Source organism: Solanum pennellii, chromosome 4 (genome assembly GCF_001406875.1).
Source record: "Solanum pennellii chromosome 4, SPENNV200".
In the NCBI taxonomy this organism is placed as follows: Eukaryota; Viridiplantae; Streptophyta; class Magnoliopsida; order Solanales; family Solanaceae; genus Solanum; species Solanum pennellii.
The window spans coordinates 17,514,523-17,527,419 of record NC_028640.1 but is presented as its reverse complement, the minus strand read 5'-3'; the positions used below and the strand labels follow the sequence as shown (position 1 = coordinate 17,527,419).

At 36.3% G+C, this 12,897-nt stretch overlaps 1 protein-coding gene across 1 annotated transcript; it reads right to left on the bottom strand.

Annotated features, from left to right (window-relative positions):
• Positions 1–2,662: 2,662 nt before the first annotated feature.
• On the bottom strand, positions 2,663–3,629 carry LOC107016548. The gene is made up of 2 exons (XM_015216985.1): positions 3,432–3,629; positions 2,663–2,938 (listed from the first exon to the last, which is right to left on the bottom strand). The coding sequence occupies exons 1-2, from the start codon at positions 3,627–3,629 to the stop codon at positions 2,663–2,665; spliced, it is 474 nt and encodes a 157-aa protein (XP_015072471.1).
• Between the last annotated feature and the right edge of the window lie 9,268 nt (positions 3,630–12,897).

The window sequence follows — 12,897 nt, the reverse complement described above, 5'->3', positions numbered from 1 at the left end:
TTAAAGGTTTTCAAATGACTTAGTATGCTTTTTAAAGAAATGGTCCTTTTTCATGCATGCCCTTTAATTTGTATGTGCATATACCCATACTTAGTACATGTGGTGTACTAACCCCTTAATTTTATTACTACAACTGTAGGGTCCGGCCATTGAAGATTAAGAAGGTCGATTTTATAAGCTTGGAACCCTTACTCTATAGTTTTTAAGAACTCTCTTTATTCCATTTTATGTTCTTAGGATTCTATTTTAGTAAGACCTATATGGCATATTGACATTTTATTGGCTAAGTCCAACTTATACTCTTTAGATGGTTTTTATGTGAGACAAGTTTTAGAATAATGTATGTATGTTAACATGTTGTTATAAGTAAAGCCTAAGTAAGCTTCCTATGTGAGAGGTCTAAGTATACCTCAATATGTACATAAGTATGAAAGTTTGTAATTTTTCCGCAAATTTTAATTGATGACATGTTATGACAAACGCTAAAGGCTTGTATGATTCCTCTAAGAGGACGACGACGCCGATCGCTACTATGGGGTTCTCTCTGGTAGTGAAAATAGGTACACACAATTTACCTTTATATCTCAATACACCATCTCCACCTTGTTCAAAAGCTAATATTCTTTGCTTATGAAGATTTGCCTTCAATTCAAGCAAAATGGGATCTTTATCTTTCTTTTCTTTAACTTCTGAAACTAATGATGACTCAACCTCACTCATGACCATTATCCCTCCTTCTTTAGAAACCATGAGTCGGAATCCTAGGCGTGCAAGTATATGCACTTCTTTATCCAGTTCCTTCTTCTCTTCCTCAAGATTGGCGGTACTACCTATAGACAACCTGCATAAGGCATCAGCAACAATAGTAGCCTTACCTACGTGGTAAAGAATGCTCATGTCATAATATTCGAGCAATTCTAACCACTTCCTTTGTCTTAGATTAAGCTTTCTTTGAGTGAACACATATTGTAGGCTCTTGTGATCAATGAAGACATCCACATGAACACCATACAAACAGTGATGTCATATCCTCAAGGCAAATACTACAACAACCATCTTTAAGTCATAGGTAGGATAATTCTTCTCATGAACCTTCAACTGTCTAGAGGCATAGGATATAACCTTGCCATTCTGCATTAACACACAACCCAAACCAACTATAGATGCGTCACAGTAGACCACAAAACCTTAAGTACCTTCTGGTAAGGTCAAGACTGGGAAGTAGTCAACCTCTTCTTCAATTCCTAGAAGCTTTTATCACAAGCTTCAGACCATTGAAACTTAACTGTTTTTTGAGTCAACTTGGTCAAAGGAGACGAGACTGATGAAAACCCCTCAACAAACCTTCTATAGTAGCCATCCAAACCCAATAAACTCCATATATCAGTTGAAGACGTGGATCTAGAACAACTTTGAATTCATCTATCTTTTGGGTATCAACTCTAATCCTATCACTGTAAACTATTGTTGCCCAAGAATTCCACAGACTTAAGCCAAAACTCACATTTTGAGAACTTCGCATATAACTCCTTTTCTTTCAAAGTCTAGAGAACTATTCTAAGAGGACGTCCATTATCTCCTTCATTCCTTAAGATTAGTATGTCATGAATAAAGATGATAACAAGCATATCTCAATAAGGTTTGAAGACTCTATTAATAATATCTATGTGTATTGCAGACTCATTGGCCAAACCAAACAATAATACAAAAATAATGCCCATATCTGGTTCTAAAACCGGTGTTTGGAATGTCACATTCTCTAACTTTCAACTGGCGGTAGCCTGATCTATTGTCAATTGTTAAAAAAAGAAGAAGCACCCTGAAGTTGATCGAAAAGATCATTTATACTTGGAAGAGGATAGTTATTCTTGATGGTAATCTTGTTCAGTTGACGATAATATATACATTTCCTAAGAGAACCATACTTCTTACTCACAAACAAGACTGCAGCGCCCCAAGGTGAGACACTTGGTCGAATGAAACTCTTATCTAACAGATCTTTGAACTGTTCTTTCAACTCTTTTAGCTCTGTTAGTTCTATACTATAAGGCGGAATAGATATTGGACACGTATATGGAAGAAGATTTATACCGAAGTATATCTCATTCTTAGGAGGTACTCCGGGAAGATCATCTGGGAACTCTTTCACTATCAATTGATTGAATAGAAGGTATCTCAAAACTGGAGTCATTAACTCGGACTAAGTGATAGACACACCCCTTATAAACTAACTTCTTTGCCTTAAAGCACGAAATGAAGCGACCCTTAGGCACTGTTGAACTACTTTTCCACTCTAATACTAGCTCATTTGGAAATTGAAACCTTACTACTTGAGTTCTACAATCAACTGAGGCATAACAGGAATGAAGCCAACCCATAAAAAGAATGACATTAAACTCTACTATGTCTAACTCAACTAAATCAACCATGATACTCTTGTGATTGATGGAAATGGGAAAATCACGATAGACTCTTTCTGCTAGAATGGATTCACCAACAGGTGTGGAGACACTGAATGGTTTGCTAAGTTGCCCAGTATCAAACTTCATAGCAACATATGGAGGTACAAAATATAAATCGCTCTTGGGTCTAGCTATATATAAACAGTAAATTCAAAGGTGTGAATCAGACCAGTGACAACATCTGGCGAGTTCTCATGTTCCTAGCGATAGTTAAGAGCATACAAGAGGTTTGTTCCTCTGCTAGTACCAGAAATAACTCCCCTAGGTGCAACCCTGTCTAGTGGAGCAGCTGATGAAGATTGGTCTCTATTGCCCATTCTACCACTTCCTTGCTTATTTTTTGGACACTCTCTCCTGAAATGCCCTGTCTGATCGTACTTGACACAACAATTGGAGCCCTCACAAAAAACTCCGGAGTAGCTTCTACTACACTTGGGGCAGGCTGGACGCTTAGTACCCCCTTGCGCCACACTACCCTGTGAATATGCAGATCAATAATTTTTACCATAGTACTCACCCTTGTTCTTAGGTAGAGGTGAACTAGTAGACGATGAGGCAGGTGCCTTTTGTTTATGTTGGAAGGATGACCGGTTGGTATAACTCTTCTGCTGCCCAGAATCATTCTCTGTCTTAACTATATTATTTCTATACTTTTCTTTGTGCCTAAACTTCTCCTTTCAACCTGCTGTGCATAAATCATCAATCGGGATATGTCCATGTCGCCTATAAGCATTGCATATCTTCCCTCTTTTCTTCATGCACGATCCAAGTTAGCGACAAACAAACTCATCTTGCTCCTCATGTCCTTAACCATTTCAGGAGCATACCGGGATAGCTAGGTCAACCTCAACCCGTACTCATGCACACTCAAAAAAACCTATTTCAGCGTAAGCAACTCTTGTACCTTATACTTTTTCAATTCTCGGGGAAAGAAACGCCCAAAGAAAACATCTTCAAAATAGTCCCAACTCGGATGTGGTGCATCCTTATCTCTGCTCTCCTTCCACTGATAAAACCAAGTCCTAGCCACATTTTTCTATTACGTGCAGATAGCTTGACTCTTTCATCATCAATGATATGAATCACATCAAACACCTTCTTCAGTTCCTCAATGAAATTCTCCGGATCTTTAGTGGTGTACGAACCAGTGAAACTTGGAGGATTCATCCTCAAAAACTCACAAATCCTTGAATGTCGGCTAGAGAACTTTTACTTTATATTTCTAATATTCATAAAGAAAATACATAGGAAATTTTAAATAGGAATTAATACTCAACCACAAGACCACTAACTTAACCACAACCTTATCCACTAAGTTAAATATTAGAAAATAAAAGAAGATATGCTTTGGCTCAACTAGGACTCCTAACAAACATGTTACTCTGCCTACTAAAGAGGAACCTCTAATTACATTTGAATCAATATTTAACACTCCCTCTTGCTTCAAAATTACAAACTCCATGTTTTTGTTGAAACTGGTCATGTTTGGCTTGTAGGAGTGCCAAAGTGAGAACATCTATAATTTGGTCCCTTGTACCACAAAACTTCAACTCTATATCACCTCTTCCTGTGTGGTCACGAATAAAATGATAACGAATGTTTGTCTCCTTTTGTTCTACTGTGAAAAGTCGAATTCTTTGTCATTGAAATTGTTGGCTTGTTATCTCAAAATATTTTTATTGCACCCTATTGCCGATTGAGAACATCAACTAAAATTCTTCGTAACCATAAGTCTTGACAAGCTGCTAAACATACACAAACATATTCTTCTTCCATTGATGATAATGCAACCACATAGTTCTTCATTAAGATCCAAAAACTCACTCCAGATCCTAAATTGAACACATTTCTAGAAGTACTCTTTCTGTTATCTATACTTCCTGCCCAATCACTATCAGTGTATCCTTTCAAGATGAAATATACATCTTTGGAGTACCAAATCCAAAAGTTAACTATCCCAACAACATAAGACATAACTCTTTTTGCAGCATCAACATGTTTCTTGGTAGTACTATGTGTATACCTAGACAACATACTAACAGAAAACATGACATCAGGAATAGTATGTTAGGTAATTAAAACTTCCACTCAAGCTTCTATAGTGACTAGGATCGGCAAGATATGTCCCATCTTCAAGCTGGAACTTTTCGTTTGCATTCATTGGTGTGACAGACACTTTACAATGATGCATACAAAACTTGAGGAGTATGTCTTTTGCATACTTCGTTTGAGAAACAAAAATACCATCTTCTACCTCTTTCAATTGAAGACCATGAAAGTATTACAAAATACCTAAATCTGATATTTCAAACTCTTTCATCAAGCAAGATTTAAATTCAGCAACAAAAGTTTCACATGACCCCGTATATATCATGTCATCCACATAGAGACAAACTACCCAAAATCACGTGTACCTTGTTTATTTACATACAACATAGTCTCATTCTCACTCTTTTCAAATCCATTCCTCAGGAAGTACGAGTCAATTTTGTTGTACCATGCCCGTGGTGCTTGTTTTAGCCCATAAAGAGACTTCTTGATCTTGTTACTTTGCTCTCATTGACACTAACACCAAATCCCTCAGATTTGGAAACATAAACTTCCTCTTCCATATCCCCATTTAAGAATAAAGATTTAAAATCAAATTGATAAACGGGCAAACTCAATTTAAAAGCCAAATATAAGAGTATACTCACCGTTTCAAGCTGAGGGACAAGTGAAAATGTCTCATCATAATCAATACCTTGATGTTGTACATATCCTTTAGCTAAAAGCCATTTTTTGTATCATTATATTCTCCCATCTTCATGATGCTTGATTTTGAACAACATTTGAGTATTATGGGTTCCTTTCCTTCCAATAGATTCACCAATTTCCATGTTTGATTTTTCTCAAGTTCTTACATCCCTTCAATCATTGCATTTTTCCATGCTTGACTGTCTACAACTTCATTGAAACAACTGGGTTCGGTAACAAACAAAGCAAAAGAACTATTTCATAAATCTCCCTTAATGATCTGAATTTTGTCGGTGGAAGCTCACTGAAAAAATCCCTTGAAGAACTGCTGCCACTTCCTCGAGGGGTCAAGCGGTGACCACTTGCTGGACTAGAGGTTCTTTATTGATAAGTAGCATGGATGCTACTTGTTCAAGAAGAGTTGGATATGTTCCTTGGAATAGAAACTACTGCAGGTTTTTGCTCAAAAGCTTCATCAGTAGGCGAAAATTTAATATTTGAACTAACATTCTCAAAATCAAAGTTCCAGCTAGGATCTTCATCAAACATAACATTTCTACTGATCACAATTTTTCCACTCAGTGGATTATATAGCTTAGAAGCTTTGGATGGTATGTTATACCAAACAAAGATACATTTCTTTGATTTCTCATCAAGCTTATATCTAGTTTGAGAATTAACCAAAGAATAAGATATACATAAAGACAAGTAAGTGGCTTACCTTGGGCTTGTTACCTCTCCATGCTTCATATGGTGTTTGATTAAGAACAACCTTTGTGGGTGAAATGTTCAGCATGTAGGCAATAGTAGCAATAGCGTCACCTCATAAATATTTTGGTACACCTGTAGCTTGCATCATGCTTTTACCCATTTCAATAACTTTTCGATTCTTGTGTTTGGCAACACCATTCTGCTCAGTGAATACCATTTTCCTCCGAATAGGTGTTTACTTCATGTGATATAAATTCACCACCTCTATCTGTTTGAAGAGTCTTAATTCTACAACCACTTTGTCTTTCAACAAAATACTTATGTTTTTTTGAAATTCTAAAATGTTTATGATTTGATTTTCAAGCATTTAAAATTCAAATATGAAACATTTGCTAATTTCAATAAGTATACCCAACTCATTCAACTATAATCATCCACATAAAGCAGAAAATATCGACTTCCACCTAAGGACTCAACACTCATTGGACACATAGATCAGCATGTACCAATTCAAGACAAACAGATGCTCTCCAAGTCTTACCTACATGAAATGACTTTCAATTTGGCTTCCCATACACACATCCTTCACAAAATTCAAGAGCATCAATTCTAGGCAAACCAAAAATAATATTCCTAATAATTATAACCCCTTTACATTCAACTTACCATACCACAAATGCCACAAATTGGCTCCGTATTGCCTTCGATAAATAAGGTAAGACTTTTAACATCAGAAAATTGAAGAGGAAACATTCTATTTTGAGTCATTTGAATGTAAACAATTTTGTATCCTAAATTTTTATCTTGAATGCTACAAGAATAATCATAAACCAAAACAGAATATCCACAATTCATCAATTGCCCAACACTAAACAAGTTATGGGCCAAACTAACAACATACTGCACATCATGGAGAAGTTTTACATTACCATCAGAAGTTTTTAGAGTGATTGTACCTTTTTCGTCGACTGTCATTGCCTTGTCATTTCAAAGACAAACTTCTGACTTCTCCAATTCATAAGGCTTTTTGAACAATGACCTTCTATACGACATGTGGTTGGATCAACCACTTTAAATTATATATACGTCATCTGAACCAACATCTATTGAGGAGTGAGCCACAAATAGGTTACCCTCATCTTGTTGTTGCTCAGCGAAATTGGCATGTTCTTGTTCACCCTTCTATAGTCCAGTAATCAGCTTCCTTGTGCCTCATTTTTAATCATTAGTGGCACTGAATATTGTTCTTGAATTTCTGGTGCTCCCCATCAAATTGTGCTAGTTCTCTGTCACGACCTCTTCCATGGAAACTACCTCTGCCTTCATATCCTCCTGCATTTGAAACATTTAATTTGCCTTTGAAAGAACACTCCCCCTTTATTCGAAATTCCTTCTCTTCGACCTTTACTTTAGAAGCATTCACTCTATCCTCTTGATCTTGCAATGAACTCATCAATTCATCAAACCCATAATTAGATAAATCACAGGACTCTTCAATTGTAGCTACGACATGATCAAGTCTTGTTTAACCCTTCTCAAGACTGAAGAAATAATAGTTTCATCTATAATTTTGTCACTGTATTCCTTCATATGATTAACAATTACACTCACTAATGATAAGTAGCCTTGCACAGATTTACTAATTTTAATGGAAGAATTTTCAAAAATACATCGGAGTGATTGAAGTTTAACAGTCATTACATTCATCGATCTATGGAATTCTTTTTTCAGAATATCCCATGCCTGCTTTATGGTTTCTGCAACATCAATTCTGGAAAAAAAAATGAGTCACGCATCGCATGCTGAATGTAAAATAGAACCTTGGATTCCTTCTTTTTGTTCTCCCGCAATCTTTGCACTTCAACTTCCTTAGCATAGCCTTTTTCCACCAAATCCTAGAATTCTTGAGACTTGAACAAAGTTTTTATCTTTATGCTCCAAAATTCAAATTTATTCCCATTAAAGATGGGAATTAGTTGTTGAGATGGAATAGATGATCCATTCGTAGCCATTTTTTGTTCTCAATTGTCACTTTCTTCTTGCTACTGATTTGCTCTATGTTTTACCTAACCTGACTCTGATATCAATTTTGTTGGAGAATAAATAAAGAAGAAACAGTTTATAAGGAGAAATACGAAGAGTTGCAAAGAACTTTTGCGTTATATTTCTAATATTCATAAAGAAAAAACATAGGACACATTAAATAGGAATTAATACTAAACCACATGTACTAAGTTTGAGACCATACGCATATATAATAGGAAAACATTCTAAAATGGGATATTTAGTCAAATATTCCATTTTACCCTTTTAAAAGTCTCATGCAAAATCAATCAAGTCATACCAATTAACCAAACATGCTTACTAACTCAAACAAGTAATATGTATCCCAAGATACTTGAACCCATGATCTACTACAACCCTATCATCAAGGAATAACATCACAAGTATGATTAAGAAGTTAATCCTATTATAATAATCAAGACAACTACTCATGAATCCTCATTGATTCAACTAGTGCAAAGCCCCGTAACCTTACTCAATCAAGTAACCTCAACAAGAAACCATAACCAATGTCCAACTTCACATACCCTTACCTAGTGTAAGTCATAAGTAGAGTCTCATAACCATACCTAGGATAAGTTAAACCTCTCAAATCACCTAAGTAGTTTATACTTCATTACTTTATTTTAATTTAGGGAACACTTGCCTTAACCGACATAGAGCACAACATCTAAGTGTGGAATCCGGTGTTGTAAAACCTTACACCGATGGAAGGTGGTCTACTGGCCAAAGTAAAACCAAACATAAACATAGCTTTCTAGGTGGATCCACTAGCTAGTCTTCCTATGGGGGTAACATAGATCAAGAACTAAGAGATAGTATATGCCCAACTTTATACCACTTTGTAATTGGGGTCTCCTCTCATGGGAATCTATTGGATTAGTATTCCTCTTCGGGAAGTCAACATCTCATGTAGAACAATAGGGCGAATCTTCATCTATGGAAAGTCATCACCTCTCATTGTCAAGTTCACTTGGTACTAAGATAAGTCCCTTTATTGAAATGTATTTAAGCCTTTAATTATCAATCATAGGTTAGTTTAGGTAATAGGGTCTACCCCTTGTATAATCATCATCATCATCAATAACTCAATAATAATTGCATGAGTAGAATCCTTTCATCACAATTCACATAAGTGACGTTAACATATTAGCATTTTATAGCATATCAAGGAACATTGATAGTCATCACCATCCTGATATCACATACACCGTAATCAACCTCACAACATAGTCAAGACATTTCAATTCAACATCATACCACCCTATCATCCTAATATAAGGCATACGACAATATAACATCATGACTTGACCACAATTAATCACAATTGGAAGTAATGATAGAGATTCCAAGGGTTATCAAGTCTCCTTCATGGTTCATCATTTAGGCCTTACCAAAAAATATAAATTCAATCCAATTTATATGTTCAATATCATAATTCAATAATCAACATGACAACAATACTAGAAGAGTCACTACACCATGATTCAATACCAAATCAATGCTTAAAACAAGATTACTTAGGCCAATTTCTATAACTTAGATCACTTCTCAAGATTAGCATGAAAGACAAAAATTCATTCCAATCTATTAATGATTGGTGTAAAAACATCATCTAATAGTGATTTAACCCATAATCAAGACATTTGAATCAATCACAACCCAATTTACATCAAGTTCAACCTAATCTTAAGGGTTAATGATCATGCTCTTCAATTTAGGTCAAATCATCACAAATTACTATAATAAAGTTAAATTACATGTTAATATATCCACTATATCCAAAGGAAACCATAAACAACTCAGTTCATAATATCAAATTCGTAATTGAGTGAAATCCACTTGAAAACCCAACTTTTGAAATCCATTTTAAGGAACCCTTTGAGGAAAGAGTCTCAAAGGTGAATTAGATATCATACATCAATGTTTGATGAAGATCTTATGGTGAAATCATCCCTTTCCAGCCCCAAAAACCTCCCCCTAGCTTGTCTTCAATGGTGGCTTCCAAATAGAGAGAGATGGAAGAGAGAAGGAAGAGATTTTATTTTGGTATTAATGAGGGTTGGGGTCTTTATATGGGGGTTAAATTAATTAATGAATATCCCTTTAATCCTTAAATAACCCCTTAATTAATTAAATGAACCAACATTAAAAGCATGTAGGAAAACGTAGCCCTCACAGACAGAACCCCGTCGATGGGCCGTCCTTTGTCAACGACTGCCCCCTCCTTCGTCCTGCACACTCTTCGATATGGTCGGTGACTTGGATATGAGAGGGATACATCAACATGTCTAAGTGTGGGACGAAGTTGGGCATCTATGCCCTATCAATCCACACACTAGCTGTTGATGGTTTCTCGTGGTTGCGCACTGCCTAGGCAGTGTTGCCTTCTACGTGCTAGGGTCCTCTTCAAGGGCCCTTGGTTGGCCTTGGGGGAGTCGTACACGAACTTTTAGATCATGAATCATATTTAACACTTGTTATACACCCTTACACCTATTTTTGATGGATTTATGACTCCTAAAATCTAGTCAAATAGCTAAGCACGCTAGTACCCCTTAGAACTAGATTTTGAACGTCATGGACGTTCTTGGATGTTTTGGTGATTAAAATTCCTAAATGACCTATAATCATTAAAATAGGTCTTAAAATTGTTCTTGGACCCCATGGAACCAATGTTAGGATCTAAGACTCATCTTGGATATTCAAAGTGTTACATTATCCCCCTCTTAGGAACATTCCGAATGACATCAAAACTCTTTTAAAGGAAGGAATAAACTCAAGACTAGTAGCCCAACCAATCAACAATATCAAATCAACATAAATCATATCATTTCAACAAGACAAATTCCTAAACTCAATTACCACACATAAGGCTCAAAACACTTCATCATGAGGTACTTTCTTCTCACAACACACATGAGCTCAACATACATTACATGAGTCAATTTGAACAAGTTCAACTTCTAAATAGGTCACATAACTTTTCACTAAGACTCACAATGTCAAAATGCACAACGTAACTCAAATAAACTAAAAAGGCAAAATCAAGTTTTAGGCACCAAATTCACTGCAATTTCACTGTAATGCAACTTTCAAAATGCACATTTTTGCAAGAATTCACAAAAAATCATGAAACTTCAATTCCTAATCATATTTATATTATTGAAAATAATGACTAACCTTAAATGTCAAAAAGATGAGGGTAACGGGACTTCATGTCGGTATCGGCCTCCCATGTTGCACCCTCAACTAGGTGATTCTTCCATAACACTTTGACGAAAACCACCACTTTATTCGTTAACTTCTTGACTTGCCTATCAAGAATTTTGATCCGGAACTTCCTCACAAGAGTTTATCCTTGACACCAAGACCCTCAATTGAAAGAATGGACTTGGGATCACCGATACACTTCTTCAACATAGAAATATGGAAAACTGAATGAACCGAAGCAAATGAACTAGGAAGTTTAAATTAATATGCAACCTTACCAACCCTTTGCAAGATTTAATAGGGACCCATATAATAAGGACTCAACTTCCCTTTCTTGCTAAATATAACCACTCTTTTCATTGGTAAAGTTTTCAAATACACATTATCACCTTCTTCATACTCAAATCCCTTCTCCTATGATCGTCATAAGACTTTTGCCGACTATAGGCCATTTGCAACCGGTTCCTTATGATATGAATTTTTTCCAAAGTCTTATAAACCAAATTGGGACCAAGAAGCAAAGGCTCACCCACTTCAAACTATCCCATAGGATTCCTACACCTCCTAATATACAGGGCTTCATAGGGATCCATGGAAATGGATAAATGAAAACTATTATTATAGGCAAACTCCACCAAAGGAAAATGTTTATCCCTATTCCCTTTAAAATCAATGATGCAAACCCTAAGCATATCCACGAGGGTTTCAATAGTACGTTCCACTTGACCATCCGTTTAGGGATAAAAAGAGGTACTCAACTTCACCTTAGTGCCCAACCCTTTTTGGAACTACCTCCAAAACCTAGAATTGAATTATGCACCCCGATCCGATTTGATGGATAACGGAATACCACAGCGACACACAATCTCATCTATGAAGATCCTAGCATAATCTTCCGCCTAATAAGTAGACTTGACGGGAATAAAGAAAGAAGACTTAGTCAACCTATCCACAACCACCCATATGGAATTATATGAATTTTGAGTACGAGGTAAAACCACTACAAAGTCCATATTGATGTCTTCCCACTTCCAAGTAGGAATTTGGATCTCTTGTAGTATGCCACCCGGCTTATGATTTTCGGCTTTTACTTGTTCGAAATTTGGAAACTTAGCGAAAAAGTCCGCTATGTCCTTCTTCATTCCTTACCACTCAATATATCTCTCTAAGGTCATGGTACATTTTTGTCGAACCCGGATGAATTTAGTAGCGGGACCCATGGGCTTCTTCTAGGATCCGGTCCCTCAATATATCTACATCAGGAACACATAATCTCCTTTGGTACCTTAACACACCATCCCCCCTAAGGAGAATGACTCATTTAACTTTCTGAGAACTGTTTCTTTCAACTCCATTAATGGTTCATCAAAGTGTTGTTTGGACTTCACTTCCACCATTAAAGATGACTCGGAGTTATGATGGACAATGACCCCACCATTTGAAGAATATTTAAATCATACCCCCAACATAGCCAACCTATGTACATCCCTCAGTAGGTATTTCTTGGCTTCATCAATGTGGGATACACTACCCATAGTCATACGACTTAGGCCATCCGCAACCACATTAGCCTTGACGGGGTGATAGAGGACACTCATGTCATAATCTTTCAATAATTCTAACCACCTTCTTTGTTATAGATTCAACCTCTTTTGGGTAAACACATATTAGAGACTCTTATGGTCGGTGAAAACATCAACATGAACGCCAT

Bases quoted from the DNA above. Each gene is read 5' to 3' on its own strand.
- LOC107016548 (XM_015216985.1), bottom strand. From the start codon at position 3,629: ATGAATCCTCCAAGTTTCACTGGTTCGTACACCACTAAAGATCCGGAG. The intron at 2,939-3,431 runs GTTGGGACTATT...GCATATTCACAG, and splicing joins TAAGGATGCACCACATCCGA to GGTAGTGTGGCGCAAGGGGG.